This window comes from Macaca mulatta, chromosome 1 (assembly GCF_049350105.2).
Source record: "Macaca mulatta isolate MMU2019108-1 chromosome 1, T2T-MMU8v2.0, whole genome shotgun sequence".
NCBI classification, from domain to species: Eukaryota; Metazoa; Chordata; class Mammalia; order Primates; family Cercopithecidae; genus Macaca; species Macaca mulatta.
Window position 1 is genome coordinate 4,002,354 of NC_133406.1, and position 16,441 is coordinate 4,018,794.

Here is a 16,441-nt window from a genome sequence, read left to right on the forward strand (position 1 = left end):
CTACTCAGAGAAGACTGGTCCTCAGGACTGAAGGTCACAAGAATTTCAGAGACACTGAGAAACCATGGGATCAGGACAGTTCACCCTGAATGTGATGAGAAGGGATATTCGTAGATCTCACAAGCAACTGAAAAACACGGCACTACCACAGAGTTGCACACAAAATACATGCAGTATTTTCTAGTCTATGTGAGTGCAGCTTGCCTCAGGGACTCTGAAGGACCATTGAAAAGAAACACCTGGGTGATGGAGGCCCTCAAATGGTCCTGGGGACACAGGATGGGGGACCGAATAGGAACTGGGATTGCCCTGATATCATGTTTGCCTTGTATCTTTTGCTGATCTTTCTCCTTCCCTGTCTCTAATTTTGGGTTGCCCACAGGTTCAGCCCTCAGAGCCCTTCTCTTCCCTACTCACCCTCCCTCCTCAGGTGATCCCATCCAGCCCCACAGCTTTAAACATCTTCTGTACACGGACCACTCCAACCCCAGGCTCTCCGGAGCTCCAGACTTATGTAGACAGCCTGGATGTCTGGTTGGCTTCTCAGCTGGGAACACGTCTCCAACCACACTCTTGATCTTCCCCCAAACCTTAACGAATAGTATCTAGTTGCTGAGGCCTAAACCTTGTGATCATTCTTGGAGTCTCTTCCTCTACTTCCAACCCATCCACTGGGAAATCCTGTTGCTTCTACCTTCTGAATAGATCCCAAATCCAACCACCTTTCACTACCCACCATTATCACCCTGACCTGAGACGCCCTCTCCCTTGTAATGTCCCCTAACCAGCTCAGCACCATTCAATGGCTTCTCTTCTTCTCTTCACATTTAGCTCCAAATCCTTTCCTGGCCCACAAGGCCCTTCATGCTCGGGGGCCTGCCCACCTCTCCCACCTCATCTGCTTCTCTCTCTTCACTCAGGCTACCAAGGCCTGGGGGCTCCTTGCTGATCCTTCTGGCTGCCAGACACTCGGTGCTTGATGTTCCTCTACAAGGAATGCCCTTTCCCCAAGCTCCTTCATTCCCTTCAGGCCACTGCTCAAGATCCCCTCCTTAGAGGGGCCTTCCATGTCATTCTAGACAGGACAGTACCTCATCACTCTCACCCCTTATCCTGCTTCATTTTTCTTCATAGTGTTAATCCTGACATGACATATGTTTACGGATGTATTATCTGCCTCCTATGGTCAACCTCACAGTCAGAATTCAAGTTCCTTAAGGATGGGGACTTTGTTTTGCTTACTAGCACTGTTTCTTTTCTTTTCTTTTTTTTTTTTTTTTTTTTTTTTTTGAGGTGGGATCTTGCTTTGTTACCCAGGCTGGTGTGCAGTGGCATAATCTCGGCTCACTGCAGCCTCTGCCTCCTGGGTTGAAGCAATTCTTCTTCCTCAGCCTTCCAAGTAGCTGGGACTACAGGCGCCCGCCACCATGCCCAGCTAATTTTTGCACTTTCAGTAGAGAGAGGGTTTTGCCATGTTGCCCAGGCTGGTCTCGAACTCCTGACCTCAAGTGATCCACCCACCTTGGCCTCCCAAAGTGCTAGGATTACAGGCGTGAGCTACCACACCCAACCAGTTTACTAGAACTGTTTCCAGCATAGAATATCACTAATTAAATATTTTATTGAATGAAGTTAAAATGACACGTACACCCTTTCCATGAAGTCCCTGAGGTCACAAGTTTAGGAAAATGGACTTCCTTACTCCCGGACATCCTATAAACACCTGTACCCAACCTTCTTATATAATTGAAGATATTTACTATATGGAGAAAATATTTATATTCATTCATTCAGCAGATATTTACTCAACACTTTGTTTTTTGTTTTTTTTTTTTTTGAGACAGAGTCTCGCTCTGTCGCCCAGGCTGGAGTGCAGTGGCCGGATCTCAGCTCACTGCAAGCTCCACCTCCCGGGTCTACGCCATTCTCCTGCCTCAGCCTCCCGAGTAGCTGGGACTACAGGCGCCCGCCACCTCGCCCGGCTAGTTTTTTGTATTTTTTAGTAGAGACGGGGTTTCACCAGGTTAGCCAGGATGGTCTCGATCTCCTGACCTTGTGATCTGCACGTCTCGGCCTCCCAAAGTGCTGGGATTACAGGCTTGAGCCACCGCGCCTGGCTACTCAACACTTTGTAATAGTAGATACCACTTACTAAGCCCTATGTGCACAGAGCCCATCATGCTCAGAGTAATCCTACAAGGTAGCCACGGTTTCTGCCACTTTACAGATGGGCAAGAGAGGACAGACACATCACGTGACTTTCCCCAGGTCACATATCCTATACCTGGTACAGCTGGAATTCAGCACTCTTTTCCCTAAGCCATGCTATTAAAAAGCTATTGCAGCATTAGCCTCAAGCCATCTCGTTCTAGAACATTCTCACCCACGAGGTATTGGCAGCAAAATTGCCAATGTGAGCCCATAAAACATTTGCAGTTCATCCTGTCACTTCCTCTATGAAGTCCTCCATGAGTCCCACAGGCAGAGCCAGCTGCTGTCATTGACCCCAATGCACTTGGCTAACATTGCTGAACAACTCTCGCTCAGTGTCATTACTGGTCTTCCTGTCTCTCCCATGAGGCTGAAACCTCTCAAAGACAAGGGCTATGTCTCATACTCATTTTGGCATCTCTGGTGCCCGGCACAGTGTCTGGCACATGGTGGGAATTCAATGAATGCTGACTGAATGAGCAGATGAATTGTATTAGGAAACACTTCCACAGCCTTAGAAGCTGGTATTCTGGCATGGGCGCAGGCGGCCAGTCGGCCCCTCGTTCTGCCTGTGTTGGTCATTCTTCACTTCTTTTGCAGGCTTATTTCCCCAGTTCCTATTTTGTTGCTTGAATATCTGTGACATTTCCTGCTAAGTCTTCTGTGCAATAGTAGCTCATTCTAATTGCCTCCTGCAAATAATATTTGTTCTGAAAGAAACTGTCTCTGGAATTCAGATTCTGCCTGTAATGTTGTGCTTTGTGGCTCCATTTCATAGCAGCTGAGGGGTTTGTTTCTATCTGAAGAAACCATCTGTGAGGCTTGAATTTGGTGCTTCGTGGAGCTAATACAATGGAATCCGTCAGTACGCAAGTTGCTGTGGGCCTTGAGAAAGTTCTGGTTATCAATGGAATGCAAATTTTTAAAAGATCAATAAGATACTATTTTTCCCTAACTAATTGCAAAATAAAAAGCAAAAATATGCTGGGGAGGGTTTAGAATATGGGAACAATCTTTCTGCAGGACAGATTGAAAACATGTTAGCAAAGGACTTAAAAATAGATCCCATCACTTTAAAGGTGGCCCAACAGTTCTGCTTTTTGGAATGTATTCTAAGCAAACAATTAAGATTTAACTAGCAGGATGTTGATCTTAATTTATTATAATAGTCAAAATTGAAAATTATTTAAATTACTAAGAATGAGGAACTAATAGGCCAGGTGTGGTGGCTCTAATCCCAGTTCTTTGGGAGGCCAAGATGGGAGGATTGCTTGAGGTCAGGAGTTCGAGGCTAGAGTGAGCTATTACCGTGCCTCTGCACTCCAGCTGGGGTGACACGGCAAAACCTGTCTCTAAATTAATGAATTAAGGTATAGCCAAACAATTAGATACTATCCAGTCACTCAAAGTTATGTTTTAGGTGAATATACATTATCATGGAAAGAGTGTTCATTATGTATTCACTTAAAATAGCAGATTACATAATAGCATATATGGTCTGATCCTGTAGTATTGTCATGTTTGTTATTTATCTATTTCTCTTCCCCAATAGTACCCTGATTTCTTACCAGAGTATTTGCTCCCTCCAGTGGGGTGTAGCTGGTGGTTGGAGGATTCCTGCCTTCCACATGGCTGCCTAGAAGCAAGGTCCGCCCTTACCTGCCCAGGCCAGACTGAGCTCAGCTTAGCAGGCTGTGTCTTGCAGGCCCTGAACCTGAAGCAGTGCAAAGCCGTCCCCTGCAGCAGCGGCCCTGGACGGGCCGTTCTGGTTATGTGATGTTTGCTATCTTCTTACACCATGCTTCTTTGCCCTCCGATGCCCCCTTGGCTCCTGTTAGCCTGAGCCTGGTGGCCCAGTCCCCAGTAGGCTCTGTAAGCACCCCTTCCTCAGCCCAGGTGCCTTCCAGTGAGTCCTGCTTTCTGTCCTCATGGTCAAGGACCCTAACTGATAGGTTCCACAGTGATATTTTAAAGAAGTTCTACAGAGAGACACATCCCTGGAAAAAGCTTTCAGAAGAGATGAAGCAAAGCATTAGTAAGGGTGGGTAACTTTTGTGGAATGAGGGTGTTTTCCTCTTCTTTTTTGTTTACTGGCATTTTCCAATTTCTCTTTAGTATCTATTGCTTGGGAGCCACTCTAGTAATTGTTAGAGTATTTTATACTTTACATCGTTTTTCCCAAAGGGCCTTTCCTGGGAAGGTTCTCTAAAGCAGCCATCTCAGAGTGAGGTGCCCCTGCAGGGAATGCAAGATGACTCCTTAGGGTGCAGGAAGAAAACCAGGATTTGTTTTAATTTATATTTAGGTTCTGTGTTAGTTAAATCTCACTGACATCCTCCCTGGGTCCACACGGCAGAAACGCACGTATCAGGAAGGCAGGCAGCCGCCGTGAAGGAAGCTCGGGGAGCCTTCGCTCGTGCACTGATTCCATCTTGTTTATTTCCGTGCAATCACTAATTGTACAGGCGGCCCACTGAGCGAGGGATTTACAGATGTGATTTGGTTGTAATGACATCAGCCCTCAAAAACTGATAAGAGACTTAAAAAGTTTCCTAAAAAGTAACCTTGAATTGAAGATAATCCCAACGCAGGGGGGTTTCCTGAGAATGGCGGGGGCGACAGTTCCACCAGGATGAGCTCTGCGTCGTGTTGGGTAAGAACAGACAGGCTTATCGGATTTGATAAAGAAGAACTAAAAAACTTAAACATTATCAAGACTAGCTGGAAAGTAGACTTACCTCTATTCTCATTAACAACAAGCTCTGCCTAAGTACAAACCATGCCTTGAGTTGGTAACCAGGAATGTTACCAGCCAGCCAGACATTTGAAAACTAGGCGTTTAGAGCATGGAAACACATCTTGACGTGCTTAAAAGCCAGATTTAAAGTCATGCAATACCCAACCATACTGCAGTACATTTCCTGAGTTTGGTGATAAATGCTTAGAAGCCTCTTCTGAGATTTCTTTCTTTTTTTTTTTTTTGAGACGGAGTCTCGCTCTGTCGCCCAGGCTGGAGTGCAGTGGCGCGATCTCGGCTCACTGCAAGCTCCACCTCCCAGGTTCCCGCCATTCTCCTGCCTCAGCCTCCCGAGTAGCTGGGACCACAGGCGCCGCCACCGCGCCGGGCTAGTTTTTTGTATGTTTAGTAGAGAAGGGGTTTCACCGTGTTATCCAGGATGGTCTCGATCTCCTGACCTCATGATCCCACCGCGGCCTCCCAAAGTACTGGGATTACAGGCGTGAGCCACTGGGCTTGGTCTGATTTTTCTTTTTTAAGAAAAATAGCAGTTTCTTCAAATGATTAGGAGTGTTTTCTCCACTAGATGAGGTAAATAATTCCTGCTGCTCTAAAAGTACCATGACAGATAGCACATTTTTAAAAGCAGAAGAAAAAAAGAAACCTCTTAAAGCCTCCTATTTTCACATTCTAGAAAGAAACTTAACGCCTTATAATTAATAGCACCATGACAGCACACGTCGGGTGTCTCCCCACCAGCAGCCCAGGGACGCGCACATTCTCTCCAATTAGTTTTCTGTTATCTACCTACTTCCCCACCTCTCTGTCCATACCCAGGCAGCAGATCTCCACCCCGCCCCTCCCTCTCTTTTTCTCTCTCCCTCTCTGCCTAGCTGGCTTTCTGTAAATAATAATTTGTGTCAGAGCCTACAGCTTTTTAAACATTTTCACTTTTATTATTTCATTTAATCTTCACGCCAGCCCAGAAAAGTGATTTTTCCACTTTACAAATTAAGATGAAGAAACTCAGCAATATTTTTTGATTTTTTTGAGACAAGGGCTCTGTCACCCAGGCTGAGTGCAGTGGCGCAATCGTGGCTCACCACAGCCTCGACTTCCGGGGAAGCTCAGCGATGTTAAATGTCTGGGCCAATCACGTAATCAGTAAGGAGCAGAGCCTAACTCCAAATCCCACACTTGCATTCAGTATCAGAGCCCCAGGTAGTGCTTTTTACACACAAGCGTGCATAAGGCTCCCCTGAGAACGTTAAAGCTTCCTGGACCCTACCTCCAGACATTCTGTTTTAGGGGTCTGGAACGGGGCACACCCCCGATTTCTAACACCCTCCTCCGGATGCTCCTGAAGCAGATGACTGGCAACCACGCTTTCAGAAACACGCAGGCCTAGGAGGCAGCCACCATGCCTGGCACGAGGGGAGCACGCGCGACCATGAGGCTCTCTGTTTATTTAAGCAGCCCAGGAGGGTAAGGTAGTAACCCTTGATCTTCAGGGAACTGCCTGTATAAACACGGCACTTTCTTATATGAAAGGATTTAGAAAACGGAAAGGAAGGAAGATGGGAAGGTAGGAGACAAAGATCTAAACACATTCCATCCCACAGAAAATACTCCTGCCCTTACCGAACAGTCGTCATCCCAACTAGCCTGCTATCTTAGACTCTCTTTGTTGTGTCTTTTAGGCGTTTGGCACTTAGACACTGGGTGACTGCAAAGGGGACTGAATCTCTGCACTTCTTCTCAGGAGGGAGAAGGACAGAGCCGAGCTCTCTATTTGACAGACAGAGGCGCACAGGAGGGAAGCGCCTGACCCAGAGTGAGTCACACATGGAGCTGGGAGCAGAGCGCAAGATCGTGGACCCTCAGGCCTGTGTGTCGGGCCCTGAGTCACGCACCTTCCCCAGCAGCGTGACAACAGAGACGGCTTTCCACAGGGTCCGGCGAAGCTGTGGGGTATGGCAGGCTCTGCAGAAGCCAGGAGTCATGAGGGTAAGCAAACTTCCCACGCAAGGGACTAAGCACTCTCCCAGTCAGGAACTGGCACGGTGATTTACATCAGATGCTGAGGGCAAGGTCGGTGAGCTGAAGAGGCAAAATACACACTGAAGTGATTTGAGTGTAAAGAAAAATGCTCCGTTTGCAAACAAGGTACGTTTATTCTGCAGCTTAGGAGATAAAGTGAGATTTCTGTGGGGAGTCTATGTTGCGCTTTCTGGTGGCCTTAAAAGAAACAGACAAATTTGTGCTAAAGATAAAAATGAATTACATTCCATAAAGCCAACTTTATGACACTAAACAGAGAAGATTCCCGTGCGACAAGATGTGAAGTTGAACATCAGTCAGAACTTCTGAAAGAATCCTCGAAGACGGGGCCTGGGGCGGCACGCAATCTCGAAGCAACCTTCCTCTACTGCCTTCTGCGCACGACAGCGTCTCCTCAGAGAGAGAATATGATGTCATCACTTGATCATCACGAGATTAGGGTTCATTCACCAGACCGTACTTCTTTAATGGCTTACAGGACTTAACTCAGAGCTGTTGTGTGTGCTCCAAACAAGTCTGTGCCTGGGCTGACGCATTAGGCTGTAGCACAGGCTTCAATGCTGCATGTCCGTGCTGGCCCCTGCCACCGAATGATATGCCCCTGGGTATGCGTCCACCTTGAAGGGTATTTCATATCTCGGCCACCCTCCTTCCCAGCTGCAGTGTGTTCCCATCATAAACAGCCTGTCTGTTGATGTTCTGAGGGTCACCACACTCCTCTCCTCCTCCATCTCCGCCCTGTCCTGAAGGCATGTGGCTCATCCTCATCTCTGGCTGGTGATTCTGACATGCGCGGTCAAGCCAGCGGCACATCAGTTCTCATCTGGACTTTACCTTGGGAAAATCTCAGGTAATCCTAGGGGTAGAAAATGATCTTGGCACAGTAGAGAAGGAAGAAATGCCTTCCGCTGTTACCATTGCTGGAATTATTCGTCAGAAAGCCTTCCAGAAGTGACGATTCCTCGCCTCGTTTTTACTCACTATTTTTTGAATGGGATGACCACATATTAATCATCTAAACTGGAACATTTCTAAGAGTACAAAGGAGACCTGTTAATAATTACACTGGGACGGGTGTAGTCTGGGACTACCCCAGGCAAAGCAGGACAGACGTCCAGCAGGACATCCTACTTCTCCAGGCCATGAGTAGAACAAAGACATGTAGGGCAGAGTCCCAGATGACCCCAGCTGACAAAAAAACATCAACAGAAATAAGTGTTATCCTTGTAAACCTCTGACTTTGGGAGTTCTGTTATCACAACATAACCTAGAAAAAGCTGATACAGTCCCTTACTGCTGTGTAACTTCTTGATTGCCACCTCTGCAACATGGGGATAACTTAACAGCACCTACACCGGTGGTGGATGTGAGGATGAAATGAGTTCATGTAAGTCAAGCACTTAGGACAGTGCCTGCAACACAGACAACAGTCAACAAACATCAGCCACTCTTACTATTTATTCATATAATAACACAGGAGAAGAAAAGAAACGCTCTAAGAACACAGTGAAGTCAAATTTCAAAGGAAACGTATTATCACTCAGGAATGGTAGGAAAGACCACCCTTGCTACCAACACCAGCCACTTGCCCTTTTAGAGCCCCGAGTCCTCTAACCCTCCCATCTGTTAGCCAGTCCTCCTGCCTGGGTCTTTCCCTAACATGTTAGCCACGGACACCCTCGGAACTGTGTTCTTGCAGATTCCTCGGCCTTTGGCTCCTTCCACCTCACCCACATGACAAAGCTTAACCCTGGTAGAACAATCTACCTTTTTTCTTTTCTTTTTTGCTCCTGAGCACAAAATCTTCCAGAGTTTCTTGAAAATCCTTGCATGGGCTCTCTCAACTCTTTTTCCCATTTCCCACAAGAGATATTCTAAAGTTACACCATTCTCTTCAAGCTCTGTAACCTACTACCTTCCTCTCCAAAAGGCAGTAGAGGCCATGAGGTAGGGACCACAGGCGCTGGTTCACTGTTCCTAAATCTCTGTATTGCTCTGGAAGCCGGCCCCTCCCTTCACCCTCTCTGCGGGCTCTCAGCCCTCGGACTAGAAATGAACTTGCTACATCTGCCCATCTTCCAAAAATCACTCCCCCAGCCTGTTGTCTGTTTCCTTCTCTTCACTGCTGAGTAACTTGTCCTCCAGGCTGCAACCTTCTCACATCCATTCCTTCCTCAATCCACACTCAACTCCATACCCTGTTGCTTCCCCACATCTGCTCTGGGAGAGGCCCTCAAAGAACTCTTCCTTGCTACCACCAACGGACGTTTTTTCCGTCTTTAATTTCCCTCTCCTCTCCACTACATCTGGCATGGCCACTGCCCCCTCCTTGCGATTGTCTCTGATCTTGGCATCCAAGATACTTCTTTCCAGCTTTCCTCTTCTCAGGCTTCTCCTTCCCAGTCTCTTTTGTGGGCTCCTCTTCCTCTGCCTTCCCGTAAATGCTGATGTTCCCCATGGTTTTGTTCTAGACTCTCTTCTTTTCCTTTCAAGCTGCTTACATGCTGAGCTCCAAAGGTGTCTGTACCCAACCTCACCATTTTGCTTACCAATGCCCCACTTGCTCCTCAGATTTCTTATCTGAATGAATGGCACTTTTACCCATCGTCTGAGCCAGAAACCTGGGATTCATGCTTGACTTTTCTCAGTCTATCCCCTCCCACCAACCAAATGGCCTACAAACGGGTCTCACTTCTAGTCTTGACCTATCAAATCTATTTTCCCTGCTGCTTACAAATGATCTTTCTCTGTGATCTTCAGAATAAAGTCCAAACTCTCACGCTGAAACCTTAACTCAACACCTAACCCGATATTCTTAATGATACAGCTCCTGTTTACCGCTCCAGTTTCACCTCTCATCATGACCCCCAAATCTCCTACATTCCAAACATACTGAGGTGCTTTCAATTCCCAGGTGGTTCCATGTTTCATGACCCCTCTAGGGTTTCTGGACTTGCCGCTCACCTGCTGAAATGCCCTGTGCCCCGCTGCCCACTTACTAAACTTCTCATTTTAAAGTCAGGTGTTTCCTGTCCTGGGAAGCGTTCTCTGCTCACTGGCACCTTTCATCTCGCAGAAAGCTCCCTCCCTGCACGGCCAAGTAGCTGCCCCTCTGCTGTACTTCCACGGTACCCTGAACGTGCCCCTGTCTGAAATGTGGCTGCTGATGGACTTGCAGGCTTCCTTCACTAAACTGGGACCTGGATTCGTTAGGGACTCTGGTTCCTAGCACATTATCTCATGATACTCATTCAATGTTTCATGAATGAATGAACAGTGACAGTCTCTTGGGTAGCAGCTGCATCTTTCGGAGGCAAGACAGCATGCCTGAGGAAGGCTCCCAGCAACATGAAACGTTTCCATCTATGTAGATACACACATACGGTGGTAAAGCCATCTTTAAATAGAGATCCGTGTGTGTGTGTGTGTGTGTGTGTATTGTTATAAAAGAATATCTAAGTTGGGAAAAGTGTTCATTCTCCTTTACCTTATCTTCCCCTTTGCTTGTAAGTTGCCATATAGTGACTATTTTTCCATTGTGACTGCTTGTGCTCAGAGGCGTCCTTCATTCTGCTCTTTCAGGAGCTGCACATTTGCACACCAAAACATTTCTCAGTATTCTTACTCAGTATTCAGGACAATATTCCCATGACAGATATACCGAGTAGGTGACAATTCTAAAGACAAAGAGAGAATTGCCACTACCTTACACTATGAATTTCCACTCAGCCTTCTTTTCTCTAGTTTCAATGATCTCAACTCCTTTAGCTACTCCATAAATGGTGACATGCTGGATCAGCAAATATAAATGTTTACACTCAGTTATTACAATCCCAAATGACATTCGTAATTGGCACTCATAAAAAATCAATTAATATTTATTTTGATAAATCTCCTTCCACACTCAGATTGATGAAGCATTTGTTATTGTTGAAAAAGGAAGCCTTCATTATATTGCTACTCATTGTCAATTGCTGGTCATTCTGCCCCCTCTTAAGATCTTTATATGTCAAACCTTGGGTCATTACAGTCATTTTCATTTTGTCAGCTTACTTAATTTGAAGGTTACCTGAGTTTTATTACAGAATATAATAATCAATTCTAATGTTAAAATGTTTTAAGAATAGTTTTTAAATAAAGAGTAATTTATCATTCTCTAAGACTAGACATACTAAATTTGTTTTAAAGTGTTATGATCATCTTTAAAAACAAAGTATCTCAAAATAGAAATAGTTACGTCACAAGGTATTAAATATCACATATAGGAATCCTAAGATTCCTTAGATTCTCTTATCTCAGATGTGAAATTAACATGGAGAAGCAATTTCTAACATTGTCCTTTCAATTAGAAATTATCTTTAGAACATTTAATTTTCATCTATCACCATCATTGTTATATAGTCCTTGTAATGAATTGAATTTGATTCTGGATCAATTGCAGCAGACAACATTTCTTCCATTTCCTCTTGAGAAAAAGGCTCACCTCAGAGAGACAAAAAGGAAAATTTATCATTTATGATCATCTGATTTTTTTCTTTCTCTTTCCACTAGTCAGCTTAATAGCCACAAACTCCCACACTGTCACTAGTTACACTCCCTGGAGCTGCAGAGCCAGGATATCACGACAGTCCAGAGGTTCAAAGAGAAGGCTATTGTACACCCTGGCAGATTCTGGACTTCTTTCAGCCTGCAGATGTCACAGATCAAGCAACCTCTAGAACGCGTCATTTCAGGCAAAACAGTAGGAAGACACACAGATATCACGAACAAGGTTATTTATTTAGATGAAAACTTTTGAGATTACCAGAGGATCAACCTGAAGCCCCAGTATTTGATTAAAGATGGAAGGAAAATCACCGCATGGTTAAAGCACAAGTTTGGATTCACATGCTGGCTGCCTCTTACTCGCTCTAAAGTCTTGAGCAAGTCACTTAACTGCCCCACACCTTAGTTTACCTGTCTATAAAATGGAGGTGATAATGACACTACCTATCACACAGGGTTGTCATGAGGATGAAATGTGTTGTGATTTGAATGGGATGTAGAACAGTACCTAGCATATAAGCAGCAACATGTAAGTGTTTGTTTAAAAACTTGTTCTGAGATCTTCCCTCCTGCTAAACACTGTCTGATGCAATGCACATTCCTGGACACTTAGGGACTTCTATCTTGTAGGAACTTGATTCAATGTGATTTATTTTGTTTATCATATGACATCCTGGGCTGTAAGAATGCATATTCTCAAACTAGCTGATACTTTGTGAATATTATGAAGCGCGTGCAAGTAACTTGAATCTATATTGCTATGAAGCATAAATTTACTTAAAAACAATTTGTAGAATTCTGAGGCTCTCAAACTAGCAATTCTTAAGCACCTATTTTACCAAACTAGTCAACTGCTATTACACTTAGCTGATGGGTCCGTTATATTAAATCATAACTTAGATTTGCATAGTAATTTACATCTTACATATTACTTCCAAACATATTGGTTCATATATGTAGAAGGTTTGTAATAACACTTGTTGAATGAATAATTGAAACCATATATATTCTTACTTGAAAATACCTGTCCTATGCTTAGTCCACTGAGATACTCAATAGGTGATCTTTAAGTACCATGAACTATCTGTAAACATATCATTTTCGAAATTATCACACAGTCCTCCAAGTAAACCACGTGACTGCACCATCTCTGTATACACTGCAGTCTGTTCTGACTTTTCTGTTTTAGTCAGTAGCGTTACCATAATATTTGTCATTGAGGGCAGAGCCTTGATGTTATTTTTGATTCGGCTCTCATCTTTGTCACCTACACTCTGTTACTCATCATGACCCATGGATCCTGCCACAGACAGTCCTACTGTACCAATCCCTTCTCCCCATTGCCATTTCTGTTGCCAGGTCAGGCCTTTATTTGGGTGCCTTCAGATGCTGAAATAACCTTCTAACTGGCCTCCCTAGTCCAACCTCTTTCTCATGCATCTAACAAACCGACCAGCACCAGAAAAACCTTCTCACAATCACTCATACACCATGTGACTCATCTGCTTAAAAGCCTATAATACTTCTCCATTGCCCACAGGTGAATTCCAAACTCCTGAGCCTGGGACTCCACAATTTAGTCCTAGTAAATCTACTGAAGTTAATTTCCCGCTGTTTGCCAACATTATCCTCTGGGCCAGCTGGGCTTATTTTCTCTCTGAAATAGCATGTTCATTCCTACCTCCCAATTTTTGTTCAGACTGTTTTACATATCAATAATGTCTCCCTCTCATTAGCCCCTTCACCTGGTCTTCATCATCTACTCATTCATTCATTCATTCATTCAACAAACATTTGTTGAGATCTACCGTGTGTGAGGGAATTAAAATGTATCAGAGTTTACCTCTGCCCTCAACTTAACCATATACATTCTACCCTCTCAAAAAACCTATTTTCTCTTTAAGTCTTCCCAGACCGAGCTTTCCAGGCTGGTCCGGCCCTGGTTGATCTTCTGATATTGATTTTTCTATTGTCTTGTATTGTGAATTATTTTATGTTAGTTTTATCTCCCCAATAAGATTGTAATATCCTTGAGAGAGGAAGATTTCAGTATCATTATACCTTACTACACTTACTGAATCCTAAACATACAGTAGGCACACAACAGTAGGAAAAGCTAACTGTTTGAGCCATTTTGACTAAACTCATGTTGCCTAATACATAACCTAGGATTTACTTTCTTTAATCCTTAGGATTAAGAAGCTGATGCTTTGAAAGTTGTAACATTCCCATCAAAATTAATCCCTAAGATAATTTTAACAACGGCATAAGAGTTCTTGGGTGGCAGCTCTGATGGTCGTGGCATTCTTACCCTCACTCCCTGTGTTCCGTCTAAAGATGGATCAAGTTGGGATGGTCAAACCAGTCATGCATGTAGATGCAGTCTTAGTCTTCCCTACTCCAAATTACTTGCACTTTTGATTCTGTCACAAGTGATCAGCAACTGAGTCATTCAGGACTCAATGTGTGAACCAGGGAGCTCTAGCTCTGTATGGGAGAAGGCAAGGTGACCAATATGAGGCTGGCTTCAGGAGACTGTCCATCAGGCCACTGACCTTCAGGGTAAACAACTTTACACATCAGCCTAGCAGAGAGAATTCCTAAAGGAAATACGTTGGCATGTATGTAAGTGTGCAGGTTTTACGTGTGTGTGTATGCATATATGTATGATGGGCCATGTTCGAAACAAATATATATGGTTCAATTAACATTAAAAAAGGAAATTTTTAGTGTTAAAAATGACCTCAGTATTCAATTGAGGTTACATTAGCTGTAACTTCACCGACAGAAAAGCTCTTTAAAAAGGAAATTTTACCAGCACTGTGGGAGGCCAAGATGGATGGATCACCTGAGGTCAGGAGTTCGAGACCAGCATGGCCAACATGGTGAAATCCATCTCTACTAAAACTACAAAAATTAGCTGGGCATGGTGGCCCATGCTTGTAATCCCAGCTACTCAGGAGGCGGAGGTAGGAGAATCACTTGAACCCGGGAGGCGGAGGTTGCAGTGAGCTGAGATCACACCACTGCACTCTAGCCTGGGCAAGAGAGTGAGACTCTGTCTCAAAAAAAAAAAAAAAGGGAATTTTTATATACTTCTATTCAAATCTTCAATCTAGGAGGAGGCCTTCATTTACAGTGATTGATAGTTCATGTTTTCCACATGGCATATCTTTTATTCTGGAAACGCTCTGAATGGAATGCCGGAAATTATAGAAGTAATCACTATGCTTCACAAAATCCTACGAGACAACAACCCATCTCCCCTTTCCCTACTCTTTGTCCTCTTAACCCCCACAGAACAGAAACCATCCCCAAGCCAAAAGAGTAGGAACAGTAAATAACTTTTTAACCAGAACAACTGATTTTAAAGTATCCCCTATAACTTCCACATAACTGTTAACAAATTATTAATTCCTCACAAAAGTCACTGTGATAAGTAATAAATCATGCTTACCTTCTTCAGTCATATACTTGATCAGTTCATCCTTAGTAAGAAACCCACGTTTAGCTGAATCTAAAACCTAGGGGAAAAGAAAAGAGAGGTGTTATATTTTTTCATGTGGTGAATTAAGTTCTACATGATGAATTTTTCACACACATGTGGATATAAGAATATGTATTTACATGTATGTCTATGCACAGAAGCCGGAGTTCACATACCTCAAAAGCTCGAAGAAGGACATCTTCTGGAATTGGTCTGTATCTATAATTATGCAATAAAATGAGTAAATGCCACAGTATTTACCACAGTCTCTACATAAGAAATCAGCAGTCTCCAACCTTTTTGGCACCAGGGACCAGTTTCACCGAAGATAATTCTTCCACAGGCCCAGGAGGGGGAGGGATGGGTTGTGGATGAAACTGCTCCACCTCAGATCATCGGGCATTAGATTCTCATAAGAAGCGTGCAACCAGTCCCTGGCCTGGTGGTTGGGGACCCCTGTAATAAATGACCACATAAAACAAAACAGGGCTGGGCGCAGTGGCTCACGCCTGTAATCCCAGCACTTTGGGAGGCCGAGGTGGGCAGATCACCTGAGGTCAGGAGTTCGAGACCAGACTGGCCAACATAATGAAACCCTGTCTCTACTAAAAACACAAAAATTAGCCAGGCGTGGTGGCATACATACACCTGTAATCCCAGCTACTCGGGAGGCTGAGGCAGGAGAATCGCTTGAACCCAGGAGACAGAGGTTGCAGTGAGTGGAGATGGTGCCATTGCATTCCAGCCTGGGTGACAAGAGTGAAACTTCCTCTCAAAAAAATAAAATAAAATAAAATAAAGGCTGCTGATATACTGGGATGATAATACTCACCTCACTGAAATCTTTTTGGATTTCTGGATATGAAAGTTGAAATACCTCAGCCCCACAGGAAATAGTGCAAAATCACTGACATGTTTGAGGTTATCTATTCACTTTTTGGAAATCAATTTATCTGGGCACAAGAATTCTATGATGAATGAACTATCGTAAGCTAATGCTATATTTTTGCTAGAAAAATGTTAGGATTCTTACTTACCATTGATAATTCAAAACAGAAGACAATAAGAATGTTGATTTACGATTTTTGTAGCTTATTTACCCTCTAATTATGCTTTGCTTAGGATAACACTAATGTGGTTGATATTTCTAAGCATGTACCAACTGGCAGTTCAGAAGTATCTTGAAAGGTTAGAGGTAGGCCACCTTAAGATACACTGGTTGAGTATAACATACAAAGTGAAAAATCAAGCATCCTGAAATGAACGGATTCATAATTCAAACCATTACTTTGCCTTAACAATTGCATTTACTTACTTACCTCCTTTCTAGTAGTATTTCTGTCATCACCGGAAGAAATTTTTCGAATCGAATGTATCCAGTGGGTTCTTCTTCTTCTACC

At 43.9% G+C, this 16,441-nt stretch overlaps 1 protein-coding gene across 23 annotated transcripts in view; it reads right to left on the reverse strand.

Annotated features, from left to right (window-relative positions):
* EFCAB2 (EF-hand calcium binding domain 2) overlaps positions 1 to 16,441 on the reverse strand; it is a 165,601-nt gene that overhangs the window by 27,626 nt on the left and 121,534 nt on the right. For 12 of the 23 annotated variants that reach the window (XM_077998093.1, XM_077998155.1, XM_077998142.1 and 9 more), the window contains 3 exons: positions 16,361 to 16,440; positions 15,218 to 15,260; positions 15,012 to 15,078 (listed from right to left, as the gene is read on the reverse strand). In XM_077998093.1, the coding sequence (XP_077854219.1) occupies positions 15,012 to 15,078; positions 15,218 to 15,260; positions 16,361 to 16,440 (190 nt within the window). Of the gene's footprint in view, positions 1 to 7,102; positions 7,403 to 8,449; positions 14,042 to 15,011; positions 15,079 to 15,217; positions 15,261 to 16,360; position 16,441 lie in introns of those variants that run through there. The other 11 variants (XM_077998127.1, XM_028849184.2, XM_077998106.1 and 8 more) reach the window with 4 other exon arrangements.